Genomic DNA, 25,274 nt, shown 5'->3' on the forward strand with positions numbered 1-25,274 from the left:
TTGTGGCAGACTGTCGAACTTCAGATTTGACCCAGTATAGTATAATGGTGAGCAGACAGATTTTGTTGAGGGGTTGGAAGACTCCAGGGAAACCATCATTGCAGGAATAGATTACTCAGCTAGGCAAGGTGGCCTCGTTTGAGAAAATCTCATTAAGAATGAGAGATAGGGAGTATATATTGAAGTATATTAATGTAAGGAATTTGATAAATACAATATGGACTACAGTGAAGGTTAATGAAATGATTAAAGGTGTTCGTAGGTAGTCTTTTTATGGCCTGATCACTGAAAGTATGAGGAACCTATTGTTTTTGTAAAGATTATTATTCCCCTTTGCCATTGCATTTTTGAGGGGCTTGGGATGCTCGAAAATTGGCACACATGTCAGAACTGGCAAAAATTGCAAAGTTCTGTAGTGACTGGGCTCAGATGTGGCCTTTCAGGCTCCATAGCACTCCCAAACGCAGGACCATGTTGAAATAAAGTTGCGCAGATACTCATGAAATTCGGTGGGATCATTAGTCTCATCATTCTGGACATAATCCAAGTTTTTTTTCCGGACAGGAAGTCAGCCATTTTGAATTTAATGCGTCAATTTCATTTTACAAACAAATATCTGAGGCCTTTAGGATACACACACAAAAAAAAAAAAAAATCACAAAACTTTGCACCTATGTTCAAACTAGTAAATATGTTGATTTGATAATGCAATTGGGCTTGGCCATGGCACTTGTTTTTAGGTGTGGCAAAATGGCTTGAGGGCGCCCCTAGAAAATTTCAAAGTCAAAGCCCCCACCTTTCCATTAGACGTAGATGTATGAAATTTGGAAGGCGGATGTAACATCTCAAGACTTTTAAAAAAGCCTCTTGGAGCCATATCCTAAGTCCAACAGGAAGTCAGCCTTTTTGAATCTACTTTGCATCTCTTTCGCAAAGTGAAGCCATTGTCAGGCATTGTACTTTAACAGACTCCTCCTAGAGACCTTTGTAAAGCTAAATTGTGAAGCATTTGAGTTTTCGTGGAACATCCTTTATGTGGCGTGCCGGTCGATTTTGAAACAGGAAACAGGAAGTTGTTGTAACTTGACTTTACATTGTCCATTCTGTCCCATATTTCTCATGCTTGATAAGAGTCCAGGCCTGAATACATCTACATGTCAATATTGAGTCATAGTCATAGCGCCACCTACTGACAACAGGAAGTCAGTCTTGTGTGACAAACATCATCCGATTTATATGAAATTTACATGGTGTGGTCTACACTTGATATAGAGCAACATGACGTATAATTAGTGGGTGTTCTCTAGTGCAACATAGTGGAAACAGGAAGTGATATTTATCTCCTACAATGTTAAATATTCATGAAAATGTTTATCCATGAGGTTACCCTCTGATAAATGTATTAATGCATTAATATTTCACTTATGTAGTATTGTTTACGGATAATAGGAAGTAAAGCCTAATTGACACAGTTCATCAAATGTATAGACAATTTCCAATATGTCATCACCGGTGCCACGTACTGCACACAGGAAATGATATTTTACTCCTTTACACAGCGTCTGATAATACTGAAAATTCAGAGCCATGTCAACAGAACTCTAGTAGCGATACCATGGCTGCCGCTCCCTCCAAAGTGCATGAGGTGCGAGGGCCCGTTCATCACTACATGCACCTTTAATTTGTTTAGTTTTGTTTCTACGTCTGTACACTTTTTTTTGTACAATTCTCTTACTAGAGACTCTTTGTTTTTGTTTATACAGAATATCAATAAAATATAAATCTGAAAAGAAGTAGTATAAAGCCTTTTGTGTCTCCAGAGGGAGCTGTGTGAAATCTGATAATTTGCCTCAGTGATGTCACATGACTCAGAGTGGGTTGAGGCTGAAGACTACAAGTTTGAAAAGTAAAACAATCTGGAAGTGTGAAGTTAGAAAGAAGTGAGGTTACCAGACCTTTGTAGCCTGTTCCTCATCTTTGCTGGAGGCTAGCAGCTCCAGGCTACATTAGCTGCTACTAGCATAACACACCCAAATCTCCAAACCAACAGTCGCCATCCAGGTTGCATTGTCCAAAAATGTTATAGGAGTGCAATGCTACATCAGTGCAGTACTCTTAATGATCATCTCTTATGCACAAAGAAAAAAATCAGTGTAAGAAAGCAGGAATGAGCTCATTTTGAGTTCTCAAATCAGATCAGTCAATAATAATGAGACTTTTTTACCCTCACAGTTCTGGCAAGGAAAAAAAGTCTCCCTCCCTATAGTTTCATGAATGGAGAAAATGATGAATCTGTACTAAAATGTTTGATGTAGGAATTAAATGTTGCAACTTATATATGTCTGGACATTAACAGGCAGCAGAATCCTCTAATAAATGATGAAACTATTGAGATTATTTAGTGATGTATTAGTGGATTCACTGTAAGAAGAGAAGCAAGCTGCTTGTGGAATATAACACTGGTCTTACCATGCCACTTTCCCTTGAAGACTGTTCCAAAGGATCCAGAGCCTATCCTCTGACCCAGAGTGATCTGACCCTCGGGGATTTCCCAGTCATCACTGGAGTCCCTTCTCCCCAGGGTTTTCTGTTCCACAGGACACACAGTCAGCACAAGCACACACACCAGGACCTGAAGAAGGACTTGCATGTGTGTCAATCTCTTACCATTTTATTGCGGTCCTCAGACGAGGACGAAGACTTGCGCTCCCTCTGTTGGCATGGCGACTTCTGTGGAACCTTGACGTTGGTCAGAGAGCCAGGTAAAGAGGCAGGAGGCGTGGCCGACAGCCCTGTGGTGGAGCCTGGAGGGGAATCAGGGATGAAAAGAGGAGAAGAACAGTAAGAGAAGAGAGGTGAGGTGGATAGGAAACACGGGTCATAAAAGAAGGTGAGAGAAAGCAGAAGAGTAAAGAAAGAGGAGGTTTGGGCAAGGAAAGGGACTGAGGAGGCTGTATCTGTCGTGTGTGTGTGTGTGTGTGCATGTGTGTGTGCATGTGTGTGTATGTGTGTTTTTGGTCACATGCAGAGGAAAGGTGAGGGGGTGTTGGGTTGGATGGCAGTTAATGATTTAATAATCTAGACTTCACAAATCTAGAGAAGAAGGCTGTTTTCACATTCATCTGCTCAAAGCGGAAAGTTTATCTATGCTAATTGAAAATCTGATTTGTAGGGCGTGTGAGCACAATTTGTGACATCACAACTAGTTTGGAAGCCAATCCTGGTCCAATATTCAACTTACATTCAACTTATATTCACATAAGGTATATAAAAATGAGTGTTAGTTGTGACATCATAACTAGTTTGGAACCAATCCTGCTCCAGCACGTAATTTACACAAGTGTGATGTGGAAACTTAAAGTCTCCACTGCACAAACACTGAGAATGGACTTCTCAGGAGACATCTTGTGTCCAGCAGCTCAACTTTTGAAACAAACAATATTTAATGAGGGAGAAGGAGTAGATGCCATTTTAAGGATTTTAAAGTGGTAATTTATACTTTTTTGTGGAAAAACCATAGCAGACACACATTATTGTTCCAAGCAGAGTATTTTTGAATATCTCAACTCATGTCTGGAGGGGATCTTTAAATACTGTTGATTATGTTGTCTTTTCATGTAAATTAAACACCATCAAAATTAATGCAATTCTGATCTTTCATATTTTGGTAGATGTTTCAGTCTAATGCATTTTGAATGTGGCTAAAGCCTAGAGTCAAGAAGTGCTGCCCCTTGCATTACTGTTATTACTTTACTAGTGTGCTATTATGAAATACAGATTAAAAAAGGTCTTGAATTGAATTGGTGAGCTAATTAATGGAAATTTATCAGCAATCAAACCACCATCCATGGAGTGAGATGTGTCTGATCAGAGTACTGGTGAGATCTGTGTACAACCTGTGAGCTGTCAGGTGTGTGGCAGAGAGAGCATGTGAGGACATAAGGGGAAAAAGAGAGAGAGGGGGACACACAGTGGATGTGACACAGGGCTGGGGTTGGTGTGTGGGGAGTGGGCGTGAGGAGGGGGGGGAGGGGGTGAAGGACACAGGAACACACAGAGGCCTAACTACCTCGGAAAACAGGCTCGGGCTCAAAATCAAACACTATGTCATTGGGGTAGGAGTATAGGAGGGGGCTTGAGGTCCGTGTTCGGTGCTTCCTCAAGCAGCGGGCGGGGTGGGTCGGGGGGGCTGCAGGGCAAAGAGAGACAGACAGACCATCACTGCTACTCACCCTGCCCCTCTCACCACTAACTAACCAACTAACCAACTAACTAACTAACTGTCACCACACTACACTGTTAGCACGTTAGCTTAGCTGTGTTTGTCAGGGCATCTGAAGGATTCACACTGCCAAATTTCATTTTTGAAGATATTTCTAATAGAGTTCAGTCTTCAACTATTTAGGAAATAATCCTATTTGTTTTCTCTCCGAGCATGAGATGAGAAGATAAATAAACTTAGCACAAAAAGTAAGGAAATTTGTGTTTGGTGGATTATTTCTTTGTTGTAACAATGCTTCTTGGCAATAAATCTTATACCGTTGGAAAGCCTGTTCATTTCCCTTTTAAATGGTGCCACATTTGTAAGGAACATGCATTTGTGGGATGAGCAGCGGAGCTGAGTATGTGGGTTGCGCCGATGAAAAATTTGCCAAATCTTCTCTGCCAATGCTAAGCAGCTTATTCTGCCATTGACTCTTGTTTGAGGCTTGATGGACTGGATGATTGAAGTCACAACAGCCTGGCACCTCCTCCTCATGCTGGTCACCAGCATGGTCACACACTGCTGTGGGATGGCATCCCATTCTTCAACAAGCATTTGTCGCAAGTCAACCAACGTGGTTGTGTTGGTCACTCTGGCACGAACAGCACACCCAAGCTGATCCCACAAGTGTTCAATGGGGTTGAGGTCAGGACTGCTGGCAGGCCATTCTATCCTCTCCACTCCCAAATTCTGGAGGTAGCCTCTGATAAACCCTGCTCTGTGGGGGCGAGCATTGTCATCTTGGAGGATAGAGTTTGGTCCCAGACTTTGGAGATATGGGATTGCCACTGGTTGCAGATTCTCATCTCGATATCTCTATGCATTGAGATTGCCTCCAATGATGACAAGCCTTGTTATTCCAGTGAGGGAGATGCCGCCCCACACCATCACACTGCCTCCACCAAAAGATGTTACTCTATTGGTGCAGCAATCAGCATAGTGTTCTCTGCGTCTTCTCCACACTTTGACCCTACGATCCAACTGCCATAGGCAGAATCTGGACTCATTGCTGAACATAACATTCCTCCACATGTTCAGGTTCCAGTGCACGTGTTGCCGACACCAGTGCAAACAGGCCTGACGGTGAGGGGCAGTCATGGCAGGCCTCCTGGCAGCACCTGGGGGTACCAGAAGCTCAAAACAAGAGTCAACAGCAACAGCAAAATAAGCTGTTTGGCATTGGCAGAGAAGATTTGGCAATTTTTTCATTGGCACAACCCACATACTCAGCTCTGCTGCTCATCCCACAAATGCATGTTCCTTACAAATGTGGCACGATTTAAAAGGGAAATAAACAGGCTTTCCAACAGTATAAGATTTATTGCCAAGAAGCATTGTTACAACAAAGAAATAATCTACCAAACACAAATTTCCTTACTTTTTGTGCTACGTTTAGTATTATGATGTCTGTGTGTTAAGCACAGAGCTGGAATCAGGACCTGGTTAGCCTAGCTTAGCATAAAGACTGGGAGCAGGGGGAAACAGCTAGCATGGCTCTGTCCAAAGTAAAAAAACAAACAAACAAAAAAAAAAACTACAGTACCAACACCTCTAAAGTTCACTAACTAACACAATGTATTGTGTTTATTTAACTGGTACACAAAAGAAACGTAAGAACAATTTTGTGTAGGGCCACCCACTAACCTACAAATGGATAAAATGTTCCATTTTATGAAACAATTACATTTTTATTTCATATTTCATTAAATGTTAATGAAAATGAAACATTTTTATTAACATTTATTTAATCAATGTTTACTTAATCAGTAACTGAATTGAGAATATGTATAATTAAATAAACCTAGCCAGCAGCTAGCTTACCTGCTGCTGTTTAGCTCCAACACAGACATGTAATGTGCTTATTTAGACATGTACTGCTTGGGTTGCTGTGCTTTGTATAGAAACCCCACAGACTTCATTAATTAATTACTTTAATTACATTAATTACTTCACCTTCACATCATTAAGACTAAAATAGGCCTCTGATTTACTGTCAAACTTCTGGGTGATTTTATTTTCACTAAACTTCTGTAATGAGGTCCTCCTGCAGAGGAGCTTGGACTAGCAGAGTAACTCAAAGTAAGAATGGAAAAAGGTCTGCTGTTCTTCCACAAACCCTGACCCACAGATCTGAATAAACGTATGTGTCCTCAGCTGCTGCTCTCAGTGACTAGTAGGGTGCAGGACTAAAACAACTGACTCAAGTTCTCGGGTCTGAATTTCACACACACAAAAGACCACGAGCACGCAGACGCAGGATGGTGGGAAAAAAAGCCACAGAATGAGCATGAAGTCTCCTGTTATGATCCTTACCTCCATCTGACCTCGGTAAGCTCTGATCTCGAATCAGATCCTGAAATGAAGGAAAGAAATTAATAACATGATCATAGTTTACTGTACCGTTTACTGTACAGTTTATTGTAGCTGCACTCTTAGGAAATATTGTCACAGCAAGTGCAGTGGTTAGAATTGCACCCAAAGTTAAAAGTACTAAAAGTGCGTTCAGACTGAACGTGAGGTCAGTTTTAGAGGCAGCACATGGAAATGGACACATGGACAGCTTAAGGTAGGACAAATTCAGGTTGAGAAGACGTTTCCACACGAGTTGAAAACATTTTCCACTTATCCCGAGGCTTTAGGACTCCATTTCATTCACAAAAATAAGGAAAAGAGCTCTGGTCGGCAGTTCAATAAAAATGTTTCTACTAAGCTGACCTGTCACACACACACTAGGGCTGTAACGGTTTCAAAAAAAATCATGCTCAAATGAACTTTAAATTAACACAAAATTTGTTCTAATTAATTTACACGCAACACATGTATCTTAACCCTGGCCTCGTTTTGGAATAGACATCCGGTTTATTTGCTGTGACAAACTAACAGATTAGTTGTGGTATCGTGTGTCATGTTACTGTAATGGAGTTGCACAAAGGTAGCGGCAGTTTTACCTTTATTAAAACAGGAACACTGAAGTGAGTGTTACTGGTACTTGCATCATTGTTTTCCATAAGCTCTGTTTTCCATGTTCACTCTAAAACATGAGGCCAGCATTTTCAGACTTATCAGACTTGACCAAATCAAATTTAAAAATATTAACTTTGGATTTCTCTGCCTCCTTTTGGATGGACTAAGATCACTAACCACAATGGGTTTTCACAGGTTGCACTTTTTAAAGAACTCACTCCTTTTCTGACCCTTTCAGACTTTATATGGTCTCTCTCAAAGCAAATTCTGTGAAGGCAAGCTGGAGGCTCAAGAGTTTTTGAGGTTTTCAGCAACATCAATATTGCTGCAGCTTTTTGTCGTTCAGATGCTGCTCTCTGGTAAATCAGTGACACGAGCTGTTGTTTGGCTGGAGTGAAACCTGCAGAGTCATGGTCCGCACATATATCAGAATCAGTCCAGCAGAGGGAGAGCAGACTCACATCGATGTTGACAGGCTCGATGGTGTTGATATGGACATTGGGAGCTGAGGACGAACGGTCCCGCTGGCCAAACTGGTTGCGGTGGTCCTCCTCATTGGGCCGGAAACTGGGCGGGATGGGTATGGACTTGGACGGGGACACAGTAGTGTGGCATATAGACCTGGAAAGATGAAATGTGTCAGTGGATAGGATTTAAAACAGACTTTTTGGACTTGTTGTTGGGAAGGAAATCTGCACATTAATTCAAGACTCACCCAGTGGAGTCAGATGGGGGGAGTGATGGGCAGGCCTCAGACACGGGGGTGGTTCCCTCTGAGGAGACCTCCTCCTGGGTGAACGGGTGATGCTCAAAGAACTTGGACACTAGCAACAAGCTGCAGAACACAAATCATCAAGGTTATTCATTCATTCATTCATTCTTGACCCAGTTTGACTGCAGCCTAAATTACTTAGAACTGAATTAAGAGACACTAGATGGAAAAATAATAAAGTCATGAGACAGACAAAGTAAAGTGAGCTTCTCTGGGACAAATATTTGTTTTAGCATGAATTAAGTTCTATTTTATCTCTGTAAGGTTGTAGCTGCAGTGTGCACTGGGCATCTGTGGTATCTAGAAAAATGTAAAGATCCCATCCACACGTTTTCAGACATCTAAAACTATTCTGCTTTGAATAATAATTTGTGTCTGATATCTGTAATTTGTAATATGTTTTTTCTGCAATTGCCTTGTTAAATTCTTTAAATGATATCTACTCCTTCATCCTAATTGAAAAATCCAGAATCTATGAATATACACATATTTTTCATTTGAAATGTTTTCCTGGTGGACACAAAACATCTCCTACTTCATTGTAAAGTCCATTGTGTATGTGCAGGAGAGGCTTCAAGTTTCCACATCACACTTGTGTAAGTTAGCTGTATACTGGACCACGATTTGCTCCAAAGTAGTTGTCCAAACCATGCTTGTATGAATTGCAACTTAAATTGAGATTTAAGGTGAACACAGAGAAACTTTCCACTTCCAGCAGATGAAACTCTGCATGGGTATCAGTAAATACCCAATATTAAAAGGACTCAGAATGGGATCTGGATCAAAAGATATACATGACATCCTTTTCCACTGCTACACCGATGACACCCAATTGTATATCCCAATAAAGCCTGGCACCTGGCACCTTTGGTGTTTGTTCTAACTATTTAAATTATTTTATCTGGTTTATAGCTTATGTTTTGGATCTTCTTTACTTGCGTTCTCTGTTTTTATTGTGAAGTTCCTTTGTTTTTGAAAGGTGCTATATAAATAAAGTTATCATTATTAATTTTTTTAAAAAAGTGATTTGACATCCCCAAAAAAATAAGAATTCTTACATCTCTTGACTATGAAAATAAGTTTTAATATATAAATGTGCAGGATATTTTAGGGTATGAAGTGATATTGTATTATACATTTATAATAATAATAATAATAATAATAATAATAATAATAATAATAATAATAATAATAATAATAATAATAATAATAATAAACATTAATATTTGTTCATAGATACAGATAGATAGATATTGATATACTGAATTTAGGTTGGTGAGAGATTCATTATATTTGATACATTTTAGTTAATTGTCTTATCTATCTGTCCATATCTATCTGTGACAGTAGTGCTACTTTGAAATATTTTTATAGATATTTTTACACAGAAATGATTAAAATGTGGAATAGATGAGAAGTAAATGGAGTATTGACTGTTTATAGCCAGAACAGCTGAAGAAGCTTGGAAAAAATCACAGCTCACATGAGCAGTGATGTAGCCTTTAGGACAAGGAAAAGACTAATTCAAAGATCCATGTGTATTCATGTCACATGACATTGCTGCAGCACAGTGCTACAGTAGGTTCAATCGTGGTCTTTCCCATGTGTGAGACTTACTCTAGTTGGTCGTAGTTGACACACATGAGAGGAACCTCGGTGCTGCAGCGTTGGTGGAACTTATAGCCACAGGTCTGACAGCGGAAACCCTGGAACAGCAGCTTTCTGCAGAAGTCACAGAAGGCCAGTGTGAAGAAGGTCTTCCTCACCTGTCAAACACACACCGACAGACAGTCAGCACCACGCAAGGCTAGAAAACAGAATTCATGCATTGTGTTTATCATCTATCACTGTGAGCAAGTTCTGGAATTTTGTAATATTGTGATTCGTAATTTTGTTTCAAAGATTCCAAATTCCTCCCAATATGAAACTGAAATCCATACCATGATGACACAGTTTACTTACAAGCAACTCTAACATTAGCAGCTATAAAGCTAAAGGACAGGTTTCACCTGTTTGGTGTAATGAGCATTATTTGCACATCAGTGTACCAAAAACTGAGGAAATTGTATTAGATCCTAGATTAATTGGAGATCATAGCTCTGTTGCCATACACAGTCAGTTATGACATCAAACAGGTCACACTAAATATTTAGGGGTTCACACTGACAGTGAACTTAGCTGGCATTCCCATGTTGCAAGTGTCTGCAGGAATGTTATACTTCTACAGAGCTTCCATAGAGTCCATTTTACAAAGTGGTTTTAACAGCTGGTTTGGAAACCTAGTTGTAACATTTAAGGCTCAAATGTTTAGTCTGGTTAAGACGGAAGAGAAGATTATGGAATGCAGTCAACTATTCGGCAGGTCAACCTTATCTACCCCTCTCATGTGTTGAATTCTGAGTATGTGCTCAGGAATTTGGGAAGGAGGTGCAGGGTACCCTTGTGTAAGCACAATTGTTATAAACATTCATATTTCCCTCTATCAGTTCAACTCATTAAGGGACAACTCCTGAAGGACAGACTGAAGGACGAGAAGCATGTGTCACCCTGGGACCCCCTGCGTTTTTTTTAAAGCTCCGAGTCTATTTTTTCTCCTCTGTCGTGTTTAGTGAAGTGTAATCTCCACAGACAGCTCACACAAATCTCCCACTGTGACTAACTTAACTTTTCATTTGGATTGAATGTATGGGTTTGCTGAAAATGAAACATAATGTTAACAATGATTAAAAAGTCTGAGTGGATAGAATGATCAGGTTCAATATCTTAACTCTTTGCTGTTACACTCCACTGTCATACACAGTAGTCTAATAGTACTTACAAAGTTGTGTGTGGTGAGCGGCACGTTCTCCAACACTTCAACATGTAACTCCTCTCCTGTCAGCCAGGAGATGTCCGTGTCCCAACCGATAGGCTTCTTCTCTCTGAGACAGGAAGTGGAGAGTTAGGGGAGCTGTCTACACATTCATAAACCTACGATGCTGTCCGTTTAACCACCATACTGAGAATAATGCTAACATAACCATGAAGACCAGTACATCCTAGAGTAGAGAGATACATTTCATACATGGCATCTAAGATGTACAGCTGCAACCATTAGCCATTCTATAGAAAATTAATCTGCACCAATTTTGATAACAGAGTTATTGTTTTTGTCATTTTTCTTAAGCAGAACTGTTCAAAATTTGCTGGTTGCAACTTCTGAAATGTGAAGATTTGAAACTTTTCTTTGGCTGATTTTAAACAGTAGATGGCGTGTTTAGCCATTTTCAACCAAGCCAACTCTGGTGGTGTCAATGTCAATATTCATAATAATATTATTCTTATTAACATCTGTATTAGTATAGTTATCATTATTACTGAGGGAAAATGACAGCATGTTATGATCTTATCACAATATTATGACAATGATGCAGCTGATTGAACAGCAGACACTGTAGAGCTCATCTCCACCTGAATCAACATCTGGATCAGTCACATCTGGAGCTGGCTCACACTGTGATCAGATCTCAGGTATAAAATGACTAGATACAGTCTGACCACATTCTTAAGAAAAAAAAAAAAGACAGCCTTCCAACAAGTTGAAAGGTCTCTCTGCTATGTTGAGCTGCCTGACAAGCTTCCTTCTCTGCAGAGGAAAGAGAAGCAGAGGCCACACAGCAGCATCACTTCCTTTGGCCTGAGAGGGACGACGTTTAAGTCCACCAGCTCTCTTTGCATAATGAGATACAGTACTAATTGCATATTAATACCAGACGGAGACGAGGTCATACTGACAACAGACGGATCTTAGACATTGTAAAAATACATGAGGATTTAGATTTGAAAGGCCATGATTCCACATTTATGGTATTTTGCATATTACTACATTAATGTGAGCAGCTTCTTTATGTAACATAATTCCTTTCAGTAATATAGCAAGACTAACTACATGAGCATTTACATGACAAACTTCACCAACATGAGGCCAGAAGTAAACATTCATTGGTTGCTGAGATAAAGAAGCACTTCTGTGTTCTGTGGATTATACAGACCAATACACACTGCTTCTAGAAAGAACTTTTTTTAAAAACATTTTAAATTGGTATGAGCACCAAAAACTAAGTTCTAGTCACCACCAGTGTATTGGATTTTGACACATAAAACAGAAAATATATTTTTATGTAATTTAGGGGGTACTGACCCTTTAATAAAACTATAAAAATGCATATAGTCTGCTGCTTTCACAAACATCAGTGTTCATAAGTGTTATTTTGTATTCAGTTGTGTAGGAAGGATAAAGTTCAAGATTCCAAATTACTACAAAAATAAGTAGTCCAAATATCATGCATTAAATAAAAATAGAGATACTGCCATTTTTATATTGCTACTGTGTGGATAATATACTGTAATAGAACATAATATAGTGATTATTTGCTTTACATTATGTACTGCCTTCCTAACAAGATCACAGTTAGAGTCAGATATCATTGGAAAATGTTCAGTGCTGGTGCAAATATGAAACCTGACTTTATGTATCAATACTAAAATAATACTTTGATAGCTGATACTGTACCATACTTAGTGAGAAATATAAACATTTAACAAAATAAACCAAACTTCCCAAATGTGTGACTTTAAATTTCTTAATGCAAAGCAGCCGTACAACAACTATTATTTGTGTCAAATGTTTTTTCCACAAAAAAAGTTCAATCACATCATTTAAATCTATAAAATGACATCTTCTCCTCCCTCTCCCTCTGTGAAAATTCCAGAATCTATGAATATATAAATTGTGTAAATTGGGTGCTGGAGCAGGATTGACTCCAAACCAGTTATGATGTCACAACTAACATCATAACATCATCATACATACCTTATGTGAAAACAAACTGCACAATAAACATCACAGTAAAATAAGAAGAAGCAAAACACATTTTCAGCAGAGGGAGACTTTTTCAAGTGTATCTTTAAACATCAGTCAGGTGTCCATCTGAACACTAAAAGAGGTTTTCCTGGCTGTAATCATTCCTCCTGTTCATACTGGATATTAAAAGATCCTTCAAATGTACTTTCAATGTTAGTGATGGAGGCCAAAATCCACAGTGTGTCCACACAGTCATTTAAAAGTCTCTGTGAAGCTTCTATGAGTCTTCATCAGTCTGAGTTAGTCATATCAAGTGGATATCTGACACATTTACAGTCTTTTTAGCATCAAATTCCCTCTTTGTGTTTCCTCGGACAGTGTTTCCCTGTTGAGCTGTGGTGGAAGTACAGACTTACCCGTCCTGTATCCTGTAGACTGCACAGCACTCTGGGATGAGTCCTCGCATCATCAGAGCTTTCTTCAGCGAGTCTCTCACAGTCATCCCACAGCGGGCTGGGACCTGAACACAACACAGCAACACTCAGCCAACAGAAAGGAAATGAGCCTGACACAACCGCAGCTAGTTAATGTTGAAACCTGAAACTGTAAAGTTGGAATGAGAATGTTCCTTGTAGCCATTATTCATCTTGGTGAAGATGGTTTCAGGTCTGCTGGCAGCAGGGCTTTCATCTGCAACTTCCCACTGTGGAGCTCATCAAAGTGAAAGGGGGTCACCTACATTCACTCACTTCCCAGAGCCTAGCACTGTTCATCAGCCAAACCACTTAGAAAAAACCTTTCACTGTAAATAGACAATGAAACCAATGTTAATGTGTATGCAACTCAACAGTGCAGCATCTGAACTCAGACTCTGACCTTAAACCCTCAAATCAGCCTGTTACAGGTCTAACATGTCTTCAGTCTGAAGCACAGTGAAGAAAACTTCTTCTATAATAAAAAGGCTGCAACTCATGATTATTTTCATCAGCAATCAATCTGTTGATTATTTTCTTGATTATTTTCTTGACTAGTTGTTTGGTCTATAAAATGTCAGAAAATTATGAAACATGTCAATCACTGTTTTTTTTTTCACATTTGAAAAGCTGGAATCAGACAATTTTGACATTTTTTTCTTTTAAAAATGACTCTACATGATTAATTGATTATCAAAATTAATTAAATGAATAGTTAATAGTTGCAGAGCTAGATCCATCTACCTTCATTAATCACTGATTAAATGCACCATCCAGCATGTGACACAAATCAGACACACTCACAATGTTGCGTGACCAACAGGTGAACTTCTACCTTCAGTGTAGTGCTCACAAACTTTCTGCTGTTAATCTCCTTCACAGTTGTAACCTCCAAGCTCTCATTCAGCTCACACCTTTGAAAACTTTGAGAACGGGACAAGAGAGGTTCTGCTTGTATTAAACACTGAATGAACAAGCAAAGGAGCTGATGTAGAGAACATCAAGATGTACGAGACTCACAGAATTCTGCTTAGACAACAAACTCACTGATGGTTGCATCTCACTCTACAGATAAGAACATCAACAACCACTCCGTTGCATAGCAACATAGCATTTTGTGTGTGTATATGGCTGTGTGCACTAAGCAGTGTGTAAAAACTAGATCTTTTTGATACCACACAGAACGCAATTTATTACCTTTCTCACACTACTATCAGCCATAGAATGACTGAAAAGTGTAGGGAAAGTAAAGCCTACAATTATTTATGAAGTTAATGACATTTATATCTCATGTTCATCAGCACTCCCCAGCTGTAACAATAATTCCTAGCAGTATAATTAATCAATGACCATGAGCTGGACCCAGACAAGTGGCTGAAAACTGATGGATGGCTTCACCAATGAAAAATATCAATCCATTTAAGTTCATTGAAGTTTTTGCTGAAAATCTTGACTTGTCCATAGTGAGTGGATGAGCTACTGCCAGTGCAGTAGTGACAGTGTTTGCTGCAGGTCAGATGGTCACTGAAACTCCACAAATAAGGATTAAGAAGCTTCCTGCAGCACAATCCACTGTCACACCAGTCTCACTATAGTTGTAGAACATCTCTCGACAGCCCCAAAACACATATGGGAAAGTTATGATTAATGTCAATATCTACAGCAGGATAGACATCATATTTAAGACATTAGTAAAGGTATTTAAGTAAGACTAAGTAAGGCCTTTTTTGAGGGAGATGAATTCAATGCTTTTTAAGACTTTTCATGAGCTGCAGATACTCTGTAGAAGCAACGGCCATCAACACATCATGAAGCACATTCTGCACAACTAAAACAATGTCCAGAGGTTTAGGTAAAGAGAAAATGTTTTGATACATTTGTTGTGACCAGAGCTAGAAAATAAGATTCTAAAGTAGAGTTTTAGTGGCCTGTCAGCTCAATAACTGTGTCTGCTGTCTGTAATGTCTTCTGTGGTTCTCTGGTTCTCAAACCAGTCAAGAAACAAGAGAGAATCACTGATAGAGGAATCTGTAAATCAGATTTTGGTTTCTTCTAAGCTTTGACTAATCATGTTCACTATATACAGTATGTATCCTGAGAAGGGCTGTGATGATAATTGTAATACCATAGTCATGTGCCTGGAGTAGCCCGGCTCTCCGGTCGGACAGGATTGCTTCATTGTCTGGTAAGACCCGAGTTGGTGGCCTGTGTGTTTATATTAACAAAGACTGGTGTAGGAACAGGGTGATCATCTCTGCACACTGCTCAAGCATTAGTGAGTTTAGCCTTTTATCCAATAAAAATTGTTTTTGGACTGTAAAGCCCAAAGGATACATTGCTTTTTCACTGCAGTAAGAAAAAGTCCATACTGTCACAGCCCTAATCCTGAGAGAGCGTCACACGTACCACTGTTCTCTGTTTGTTGGGCAGGAAGACCCTGACGATGGGCTTCTGGGGGGAGCGAGGGTTGGCTCGGCTGGCATCGGTGGGGGTCTGTAGGACAGCCAAGGTGTTGGGGGCTGAGGGAAAGGCCTGAGCCCCCCCTCCAACCCCACACCCTCCCATCTTGACCTCCAGAAGAGCTGGCATAGGAGAAGGAGAGCAGGAGAAGTCTGTACCATTGCCCATGGCCTCCAGCAGCTGCTGCTCCCTCTGCTGCAGGGCGTCCAGCTTACTGGTGTACTCCTCATAGGCCTGTGTGGATGACATACCAGAAAGCCTCAAGAAACAGTCACAGGCTGGATTTTACTGTGGCTACACTTAGAAAAGCTAAAGCTCTCTTACCTCTAGATATATGGAAGGAGGATTGTGTTCTCCTCCAAACTTGTCCAGCAGAGCCTCTAAGTGTTCTTGTGTCAACTTTATCATCTGTTTGATGTTCCAGATCTGTGGGGAAACATACCAATGTTGTTGATGTTAAACTGATATCCTCCAGTACATGAAGAACAGGCCAATAGAATCATTCTTCCCTGACTTGGCCTCTCCCAACAACAGTGCACAATGGATGACCGAGATATTCTCAGAGTTTACACTCATCGCCTTTTGAAATGCTCACTGTGTCAGAAGAGGAGATGATGAATTATTGCCATGACTTGGTCGAGAGACACTGAAGACTGAATGTTAGAGCCCAACCAATTACAGCTTCACATCCTTTACAACTTGCATGATGTACAGAGATGATTGGAAAGAACTCAACTGACTTCTATGACCTGCAAGAAATCACAGAAGGTCATGGGGTTCATGTGACCAATGAGGATACCAAGCTAGCAAGCTACTCTGATAACTTTTTTACTGCCAGCTGACCACTGTTAGCTGTGTGAAGGTTACAATGTTATCTAATAGAACCTGCTGGCTGTGGGTTCGACAGTGTGGTTTGATGAGCTTCTGTTTTTTTAAATGTTACATAGAGTATAGAACTGTGACCCTGTTCCTTATCAGATATTTTGTCTGACGGACATTTTCAATAGACATGGTGGACGACTTTCTCTGAGCAACAGACCGAAACATTAAAAAATCTGAGGGAAATTATATGACAAAATAATAAAATTACTTATATTGAAGGTAGGGATGTGCTGGTATTAAATGATACCAATTTCATGCTACAATTATCGTAGCTTAAAATATCATGCTAAACGGTATTATCACGATAATCGACAATGTTTCCAAAATTCTTCTTTTAGTGCTAAACTATAGTTCAACGACTTCACACCATGATCACCTGGGATTTATTCACTGAACAGTGGTCTGTATATTGCAACTTTTTGGACTCTGCATAAGAAATAACATCAAAAACAGTTTAAACACACAGTAAAGCAGGTTGTTCAAAGTTTAAACCTGCAGTGTGGAACCTTTGTCTCTCCCTTCTGCCATTGAGGGTAATAGCTAGTAGTAACCTGGATGTAACTCCAGTTCTATGAGTGCATTTATCAGAATTTGGTCCATTCGGTCCAGTAACATTTTGGAAAGTCGCGCAATTAAATTATTTTATCCCTCAAGTTAGCAGAAGGCTAAACCGGCAGTTGGCAGAGGTCTCTGGTGTGCATACTCTATGGGCACCCTTCAGCTCTGGCAAACCAATCATTGCTGGTTGATGTAAAACGCATCACTACCAGCGTGCTAACGCGGGAATGTAGCCACAGACACCATATTACAATCTCCAGTATACTGCCAAATACAGAGAGATTTACCTGGTGGTGAAAGGCTTAATCAGCATTGTGTGAACTCGTTTGGCAAGAGTTTGAATGTAATGGACATTCATTTCTATGTAAAAGTCCCGCACTCCAGCTTTAAGACAGCTGACTGGAAATCACTTTAAATGCAGCTCAGTGTCAGTTTCTCTTAGATTCTACACACTCATTCTTCATAGTAAGTGTTATCTGCTGTGTGTTAACAGTTCAATTCATTTTTAAAAGCCAGAGACTTTTGTTGGCCTTTTCCATATTACTAACCTACACCAGCAGAGCTGAAGCTGACCAGAGAGGAAGAATGTGTTGCGTGTGATCTTGATGCAGGAAGTTTGTCAGTCGGGTGAAATACAGCTCTCTCTGTCTCTCACAGATCATTAGGACTAAACACCCAAAAGCTAGCTGCGCTTCAGTGAGTTGATGATTAATGTTAATATAGAAAGTCATGGCCAGAGTGGTTAGAGCTGGACAGACAGGAGACTGGTTCTCTGTGCTGTGGTTATTCTGTCTCTGTGTGACCAGTAGGAAGCTATACCATAAGCATGTTTCATCGCAGTATATTGTAAAAAAGCTATACCTGCACATCTCTAATCGAAGGCGTTTTACTAATTTGATTTTGATGCATTCGTTACATTACATTGATTTGTCCTTTTGCTGTAAAGTTTTACTAATATACAAAGCCACTGAATACTAGCCTACTGATGCCTGTGGCTGTCTAAGTCACATGACTTAAACAGACACATACCAGCATCTCTGCTGTTTCCTCCTCTACCGTCCAGTGTGGCTGACAGCACTTGTCAGCAGCCAATCAGGAGAAACGCTCCATTCTGCGCTTGGATTTTATAACTGAACACACTTTTTATTTCTCTGTGTGGAAATCTGATGTTTTCACATCACAAATGATGAACAACAGCATTAAAACAGGTAAAATATGAGACTCATGTAGCTGTCATATCAGTGTAGTCCCCCCCCCCCCCCCCTTTCCTTGTAGTCCCTCCTTCCAAGTCAACTGAGAGAATCCTGAGATGGGGAGAGCCCTAGTACGTCTAGAGATGTGCCAGACGCTGTGGCAATCGTCTAATTCTGGCATCAGTGGTACAACTTTCACCACATCAATCCAGATAAAGGCATCTCAGCAAGAAGCTTCATTAGATTCTTGCTTCCATTTTTCAAGTTCCAAATAGTGTGCATGCCTGGCTCTAGATCTAGATCTCAGAATCACCACCCATGTCTTTGCATTTTTTTTAAAAGAGGAATTCCACCAATTTTAAACACCAAAGTCTGTTTACAGATATTGTGGAGTACTACTGCATGTGTGAAAAAAAGTTGTAAAGTTGTTTGTGTCTCAAGAGGAAGCTGTATGAAATCTGATAAGTTGCCTCAAGTGATGTCACTTGAGTCAGAGTCAGTTGGGCCTGAAGACTACAAGTCTGAAAATGAAATAAACATTTTACCAGACCTCTGTAGCCTGTTCCTCATCTTTGCTGGAGGCTAGCAGCTCCAGGCTACATTAGCCACTACTAGCATAACACAGCTAAATCTGTTGATTTGAGTCAATCGAGTACAGTTGCATTGTGGGTAATGTAGGCATCAAGTTTTGATAAGGAAAACGAATGTGAGGAATAAAAAAAGACAAGGATTTTAATGTGCAGGAAGTGTTAAAGTCCTCCTCCACTCAAAAATGTGTTGTTCAAAGTGGAAAGTTCCTCTGTGTTTATTAAAAATCTGATTTGAAGTGGTGAGCCTATGAACACCATTTGTGACATCACAACTAGTTTGGAAGCCAATCATGGTCCAATATTCAATTTAAACCAGTGTGATGTGGAACCTTAAAGCCTCCACTGCACAATCACTGAGAACGGACTTTACAGTGAATTAGGAGACATCTTGTGTCCAGCAGTTCAACTTTTGAAACAAACATTATTTAATGAGGGAGAAGGAGCAGATGACATTTTATGGATTTTGACATGAATTTGTAAGTTAGAGAAGAATTTAAATGAGAAAGTGAGAGCAGCAGAGTGGTGAGTATGACATGACTGTTGTTGTGCTAACGGAGGTAGTGCTGTGGAGATGTACATTACATTGAATTGAACGGGACAACTGGTAAACATGGAGGAAGAGTTGTGTTTGCATTAGCAGAGGAATTGTTTCAAGTAAAACCATGGTTCTCTCTGTCACTATCTGACAATTTTGAGTATTAAATGGGGATTCTGTACAGTAAATACAACAAGTGGCCACATCACCCGGCAACAATATGTCACTATCAATTAATCTACTGATTTTTCCTGGATTCATTGATTAATTATTTGGTCAAAACAATGAAAAACACTCAGTATCCAAGAGCACAAGATGATGTCATTAAATATCTTATTTTGTCCAACCAACTGTCCAAAATATTATAATATTCTTGCCTTAATTTTCTATCAATCAACTAATCAATCAATCGACTAATCGTTGCAGCTCTACCATACTGAGCCAATAGTAGATATAGATTACAATTACATTCTTTTAAATGATCAAAATGAGAGCAACACAGGGCTGATTCTTACATATTTGCATTACCAAACAAAAGAAGAAAGAAAAACATATCTAACGTGTGTGAGAGAGATGGAAGTAACATGACAGGACAACACTTCAGAGGAACAAAATCTAGAACAGAATGAGTCAGAATCATCAGTCACCGCAAAAGACACGATGAAGCTATAAAAAGGCCAAGAAAAGTGCCAGACAATCCCTGCTTTTGGACTACACAAACACTTGACAGGCTCCCATACACATGAGGAGATTATGGATGTCATTTTTAGTTTAGAGAAATTTGTAAGAATTCCTCTTAATACTGACTTAATACTGTCATACTTATTTCCAGCCCCTAAAAAAGTTCCTTCTCAGTGGGTTGTACTTTCCAACGGTCCAGGAACCAACAGGGTGGAGTGTGCTACGCTAAACATTGATAATCAGTCAAACACACTAGCCTTTTGGAGTGTTGGAGCTGAGTGGTTACTGCTGTATGCCACATAACCGCAACATCCCTGGTTCCACACGTCAAGCCTCTCTCTCTTCCCTTGTTTCCTGTCTGCTTGTCTACTAGGGGTGTGCCCGAATACAAATACATTATTTGGCAAAGCACAAATAGTGGGTTTTCGGGGAAAAAAGTAAACCATGTCAACTACCAGCATGCAGGTTGGTTACATCTCTACCTCAGTGTCTCTCCTCTGCTTCCCTGTTACATCTATCAGCAGGTATTAACGAGGGGAGTCACATCCACCTGCAACATGACACATATTTCCTAATTTGAACATCACTGTGTTCCCCAGAGATAAAGCTGAGCTACTGACACATGAACAAGCTTCATGAACACTAGATTTTCTAAAAATAGAAGTTTAATAAAACAAAAACAGGATTTTTAAGCCTCAAATTACAAATAATTTTGCTGCCTCAACAAATACAGATACAAATACAAATACTGGGCCCTCTGCACATCCTTATTGTCTACTATCAGCTATCCATTAAAAGCAAACACCCAAAAACATCTTAAAAATAAAAATGATCCTTTTCAACCACCCTCTTTAAAAACCCAGCAACAGCAAACAAGTTGTAGTTCAGACACTGTGTAGAGGACATCCAGACAGATTTGTGACTGTGTCTCACAATCAACAACTATTGCAGAATGTTTTATCTCTTAAACTAATTTTAGTCGACTTGCACATAACTCCATAACCCCAAACAGTTCCAACATCGGCTTGTTTGTCAGTCACAAAGCAGTAAATTCCATACAACACAGTGAGTACAATCTCTTCAGTGTTTACACTATTGTTGCTATTGCTATTGCGGTGGAAGTTATCGTTGTTGTATTGTCATTTGCAAATATGACGTCCAAACCTCGTTGAATTTGCTTAAACTTGACAGAGGTTTATATCAAGTAAAAACACAGAACGTGAGCTGCTGTAGGAACTTTTTAGTTCCTGTAAATCCCAACTGAAACAATCAGTCAATTAATCACTTAGTCAATCAACAGAAAATGAAGGAGCGTTCTGATTAATTAATAGTTTCTATCATTTCTCAACGAAAACATTCTCAGGTTCCAGCTTCTACAATGTGAGGATTTTCTTTGTTTCATATAACCGAATATCTTTGGTTTTTGGAATGCTGCTCAGACAAAACTAGACATTTGAAGATGTCACCTTGGCTTCTGGGAATTTTACTGTGTATTTCTCACTATTTTCTGACATGTTAAAGACAAAACAATTCATTGTTTAAATAAAGAATATAATCTAAGAGATTAATCAATAATGATAATAACTGTTGACTGCAGACCTTATCAGAGTTTAGTTCCTGGAACTAAAACTTCCTGGAACAATTCACTCAAAAAGGGCTACAAATGTTCTATGTGATGGATTATCTATCTGCAGCAGATTTTCATATACTCAAATGAACTGAAGCCAAGAGCCGTCTGGAAGAAGAAAATCCATTTAAGAGTGATGCTTTGGAAAAATGGTCAGTATGAACAACTTGTTTAAAAGGTTAAAACATGCAAAAGCAGCAGTATGCTCCTTTAATATTCTATGTCAAAGAGCAGATGAACGAGTATGTCACCACCAACTGTTTTCTAATGGTCCAATACAACTTCTACAACATGTTAGTCGTCCAAGATGAAAACACAGCCTGATTCTGCCAGCAGTTCCAGCATGTTGGGTCAGAGCTGGTAACTGAAATAGACTCACAGCTGATTTTCAACAATTATTAACAAAATTTAACTTTTTATTGTTGTCAAAGTTGCTGCTGCAAGTATGCAGCTCACTTTTGAGATTTGAGAGAACATGGCGTTCACCACTATGATGTATTATCTGACTAAATCATGCTTCAAGTCTATGCCACAGTGAAATGAAAAGCTTTAAAAAGGTGGGAAAACACTTGAACAATCTACAGTTTGCCCTGGAAAATGCTCAGCAGCGATGTTAAGTACATGTCATTGATAGAAAATGATCTAAAAACATGGAAAAACACTGATGTGGCCATTAAGCATGACCTGAGAGCTGTGTGTTTAGCATGAAGAGGAGTGTTACGCTGTCTGTTAAGACATCGTTAGAGAACAGCATCAAGCTGTCAATGGCCACAATTTTAGTCAGAACAAATCAGTATTATGATGGAAGAAGATGGAAAAAACTGTACTGGTACAGATACCAAAATTAAAAACAAAAATAAAAACACTGATGTCTAGTTTAACATGATATATCATATTTCTGAATGAACTGGTGTTATGGTCTAAACCAGACTAAAAGTTTCCTGATTTAAAGGGGCACTCCACTGATTTTTACACATGGAGTTCATGAGGACTACTACAGTATGTTGTGTGATGTCTTCTGGAGATATTGAGCCAAAGTCTGAAAAAAAATAACACTCATGATGTCATAGTGATGTCATCAGGGCTCTCTCAGCTTGGGCTTGACACTTCAATTTTTTTTTTTTTTTTTACATTTTAAGAAGTCTGTATTACAAACATTTTAAACTCTGTCTTCCGTGACTCCTCTGACCTTATGGACGAAGGCGATAACGCTGCTGACGACACCGACCACATTACACAGAATGAGTATCTACAGATAAATACAGCTTCTTCATCCCTGTCGTCATAAAATCCACTGTTTCAAATATCAGCAACATTCATTCAGTCACTGTAAGCCACTAACTCAGATTTTAGCTCAGCACAGTAACACCTGTCCTATTATTGGGAGAGAAAAGAGTGGGATGAGTGCAGTGTTTCTCAGACGTAGGCTCTACTTAGGCGGCTCGCCCAGGTAAGATTAAAACCTGCCCAGGTAGATAAAATCTGTCTGAGCTGCGTGCTGCAGTAACTGAGTGAGGACTGGAGGCTTCTCTGTGCGCAGCCACCTAGCTAGCGTCTACCCATAGCCTGCATGTGAGGCGTTTAGAGGACGTCTGTAAATTGTAGCTACAAAAAATAACACTCTACCCCGTCGTAACTGCATGAGTCTCTGCGTGCACATCGGTCGCACGCCGTGTCACCCGCCACCACAAGTGAATTGTCAACCTGTGGGTAACACCGGAGTGCATTTTTCTATTATAGACACATTTCAGACAGTGTTGGAAACGTACTGAGGTTCCAGTCCAAGAGCTGAACTACCAATTTCATGTTTAAACAAAGAGGATGACACAACGCACCTCTCTGATTTGAAAAAGTTCAACTATAACAGCAGTTTTATGAGCTTGTCTGATAAGCAGACACAAAGAAATATCAATAAGGAAAAATTAAAGGGTAAACCCACCAATTTTACACATAAAGGTGAGTTTACTCATCATTTGCAGTACTCATCAGTGTGTGTGTGTGTGTGTGTGTGTATAATATCTTCAGTAACTCTGGAGAAGCTTCGTCAAGTCTGAGAAAATACAGGAACCCTGATCATGTCATAGTGATGTCATCAAGGTTATCTCAGCATGGGTTTGGAGACTGCAAACGTATACAAGAAGTCTGCTTGAAAAACATCAAGAGTACAGTATCAGGCAGGAAGGGTTGCATTATGGGAAATGTAGGATCCAGTGTTTTGCAGTCATTCTTTTTGAAATCTCTCTCCTGTGAGGCCCCTAGCTTGATGGAAGAGCAATGCTAAAAAATCACTGGAGTGACCCTTTAAATGTGTTTGAAGTACATCACCCCCCCGGAGCTCCTGAAAATAGACCCTAGTCAAACTGACATGTTCATATGAACACTCTGATGAGAATATAGGGAGCATAAAACGGGGCCAGGGGCCACAGATGTGTGACAGGGACAGGTGACTGTATGAGACATTTGTTAATGTATGTATGGAACAGAGAACACACCCACCTCTGCTCTAATGTAGAGGTAGACGATCAGATATTAGTAGTATATTCAAGATAATGAAGTGTTCTATCCCAGCCTCACTGCTGTCATGGTCCAGCAGTGAGGCCTGACCTGCACACTGAACACACATCCAGGCTAGGCTACATGGTCACTGTGCATTACATGATGAGAGGACACAGCCTGGCTGATGGTTCCTCATGTGTGTGTGTGTACGTGGGGGCGGTGATTGTAAAAACCTGTAATATAAATAAAAGCAGCCTATGTAGCTAAATCACACCTCAAAAAAAAAAAAAAAAAACACACAAGCACGACTTGAGTTAGCCTCCACCTCCATCATCATCACCATCAGCCCTCTGAGGCATGGATGTAGGTGAGCAGTCTCAGTGGGCTGCTGAAAATGAAACTCTGAGCACGTTAGAACGCATTAGGACGCGGTGTAATTGCGTGTCTTTGTTGTGTCAACAGCGGTGTGTGTGTGTGGTGTGGTGTGTGGTGTGTGTGTGTTTGTCTCTGAGTGAGTGTGTGTGTGTGTGTGTGTGTGTGTGTGTGTGTGTGTGTGTGTGTGTGTGTGTGCTGTGTTGGCGCACCAGGCTGCAGCTGCAGTGAGCCTGGAAAACGGAGCCAGGAGCGAATGGAATAAAGCAGGCCCGAAATAAACAGAGGCTCCGCCGGATGAACGCTTCCCCTCCTGCTCGCATCAGTCTGTCGCATGTATGTGTTCAGTGGAAGGCCGAGGCTCGTCAAAATGAATCGTTTACATTTAGTGCATCGTCTCGCCCCCCCTCCTCCCTCTCCCCCCCCCCCCCTCCTCCTCCTGCACTGCATCCCCCCCCTACGATCCATGTTCCAGCCGGTGTTTCCTGAACATTTACATCCAATTACCTCTCGCTCGTAGCCCGTGTCCCCTGCCCCGCTTGGACCCCGCTACCCCGCCGCCGT

The 25,274-nt window shown here is 40.1% G+C and overlaps 1 protein-coding gene across 4 annotated transcripts in view; it reads right to left on the bottom strand.

Moving 5' to 3' along the window:
• Positions 1 to 25,274, bottom strand: part of braf (B-Raf proto-oncogene, serine/threonine kinase) — a 41,624-nt gene that overhangs the window by 16,052 nt on the left and 298 nt on the right. The window contains exons 2-13 of one of the 4 annotated variants that reach the window (XM_044342784.1): positions 16,101 to 16,202; positions 15,723 to 16,010; positions 14,152 to 14,280; positions 13,260 to 13,363; positions 10,819 to 10,921; positions 9,618 to 9,766; positions 7,944 to 8,063; positions 7,690 to 7,849; positions 6,578 to 6,617; positions 4,070 to 4,189; positions 2,668 to 2,804; positions 2,470 to 2,587 (exon numbers count right to left, since the gene is read on the bottom strand). In XM_044342784.1, coding sequence (XP_044198719.1) covers positions 2,470 to 2,587; positions 2,668 to 2,804; positions 4,070 to 4,189; positions 6,578 to 6,617; positions 7,690 to 7,849; positions 7,944 to 8,063; positions 9,618 to 9,766; positions 10,819 to 10,921; positions 13,260 to 13,363; positions 14,152 to 14,280; positions 15,723 to 16,010; positions 16,101 to 16,202 — 1,570 coding nt within the window. The remainder of the gene's footprint in view (positions 1 to 2,469; positions 2,588 to 2,667; positions 2,805 to 4,069; positions 4,190 to 6,577; positions 6,618 to 7,689; positions 7,850 to 7,943; positions 8,064 to 9,617; positions 9,767 to 10,818; positions 10,922 to 13,259; positions 13,364 to 14,151; positions 14,281 to 15,722; positions 16,011 to 16,100; positions 16,203 to 25,274) is intronic. The other 3 variants (XM_044342785.1, XM_044342786.1, XM_044342787.1) reach the window with 3 other exon arrangements.

Source organism: Thunnus albacares, chromosome 23, assembly GCF_914725855.1.
Source record: "Thunnus albacares chromosome 23, fThuAlb1.1, whole genome shotgun sequence".
In the NCBI taxonomy this organism is placed as follows: domain Eukaryota; kingdom Metazoa; phylum Chordata; class Actinopteri; order Scombriformes; family Scombridae; genus Thunnus; species Thunnus albacares.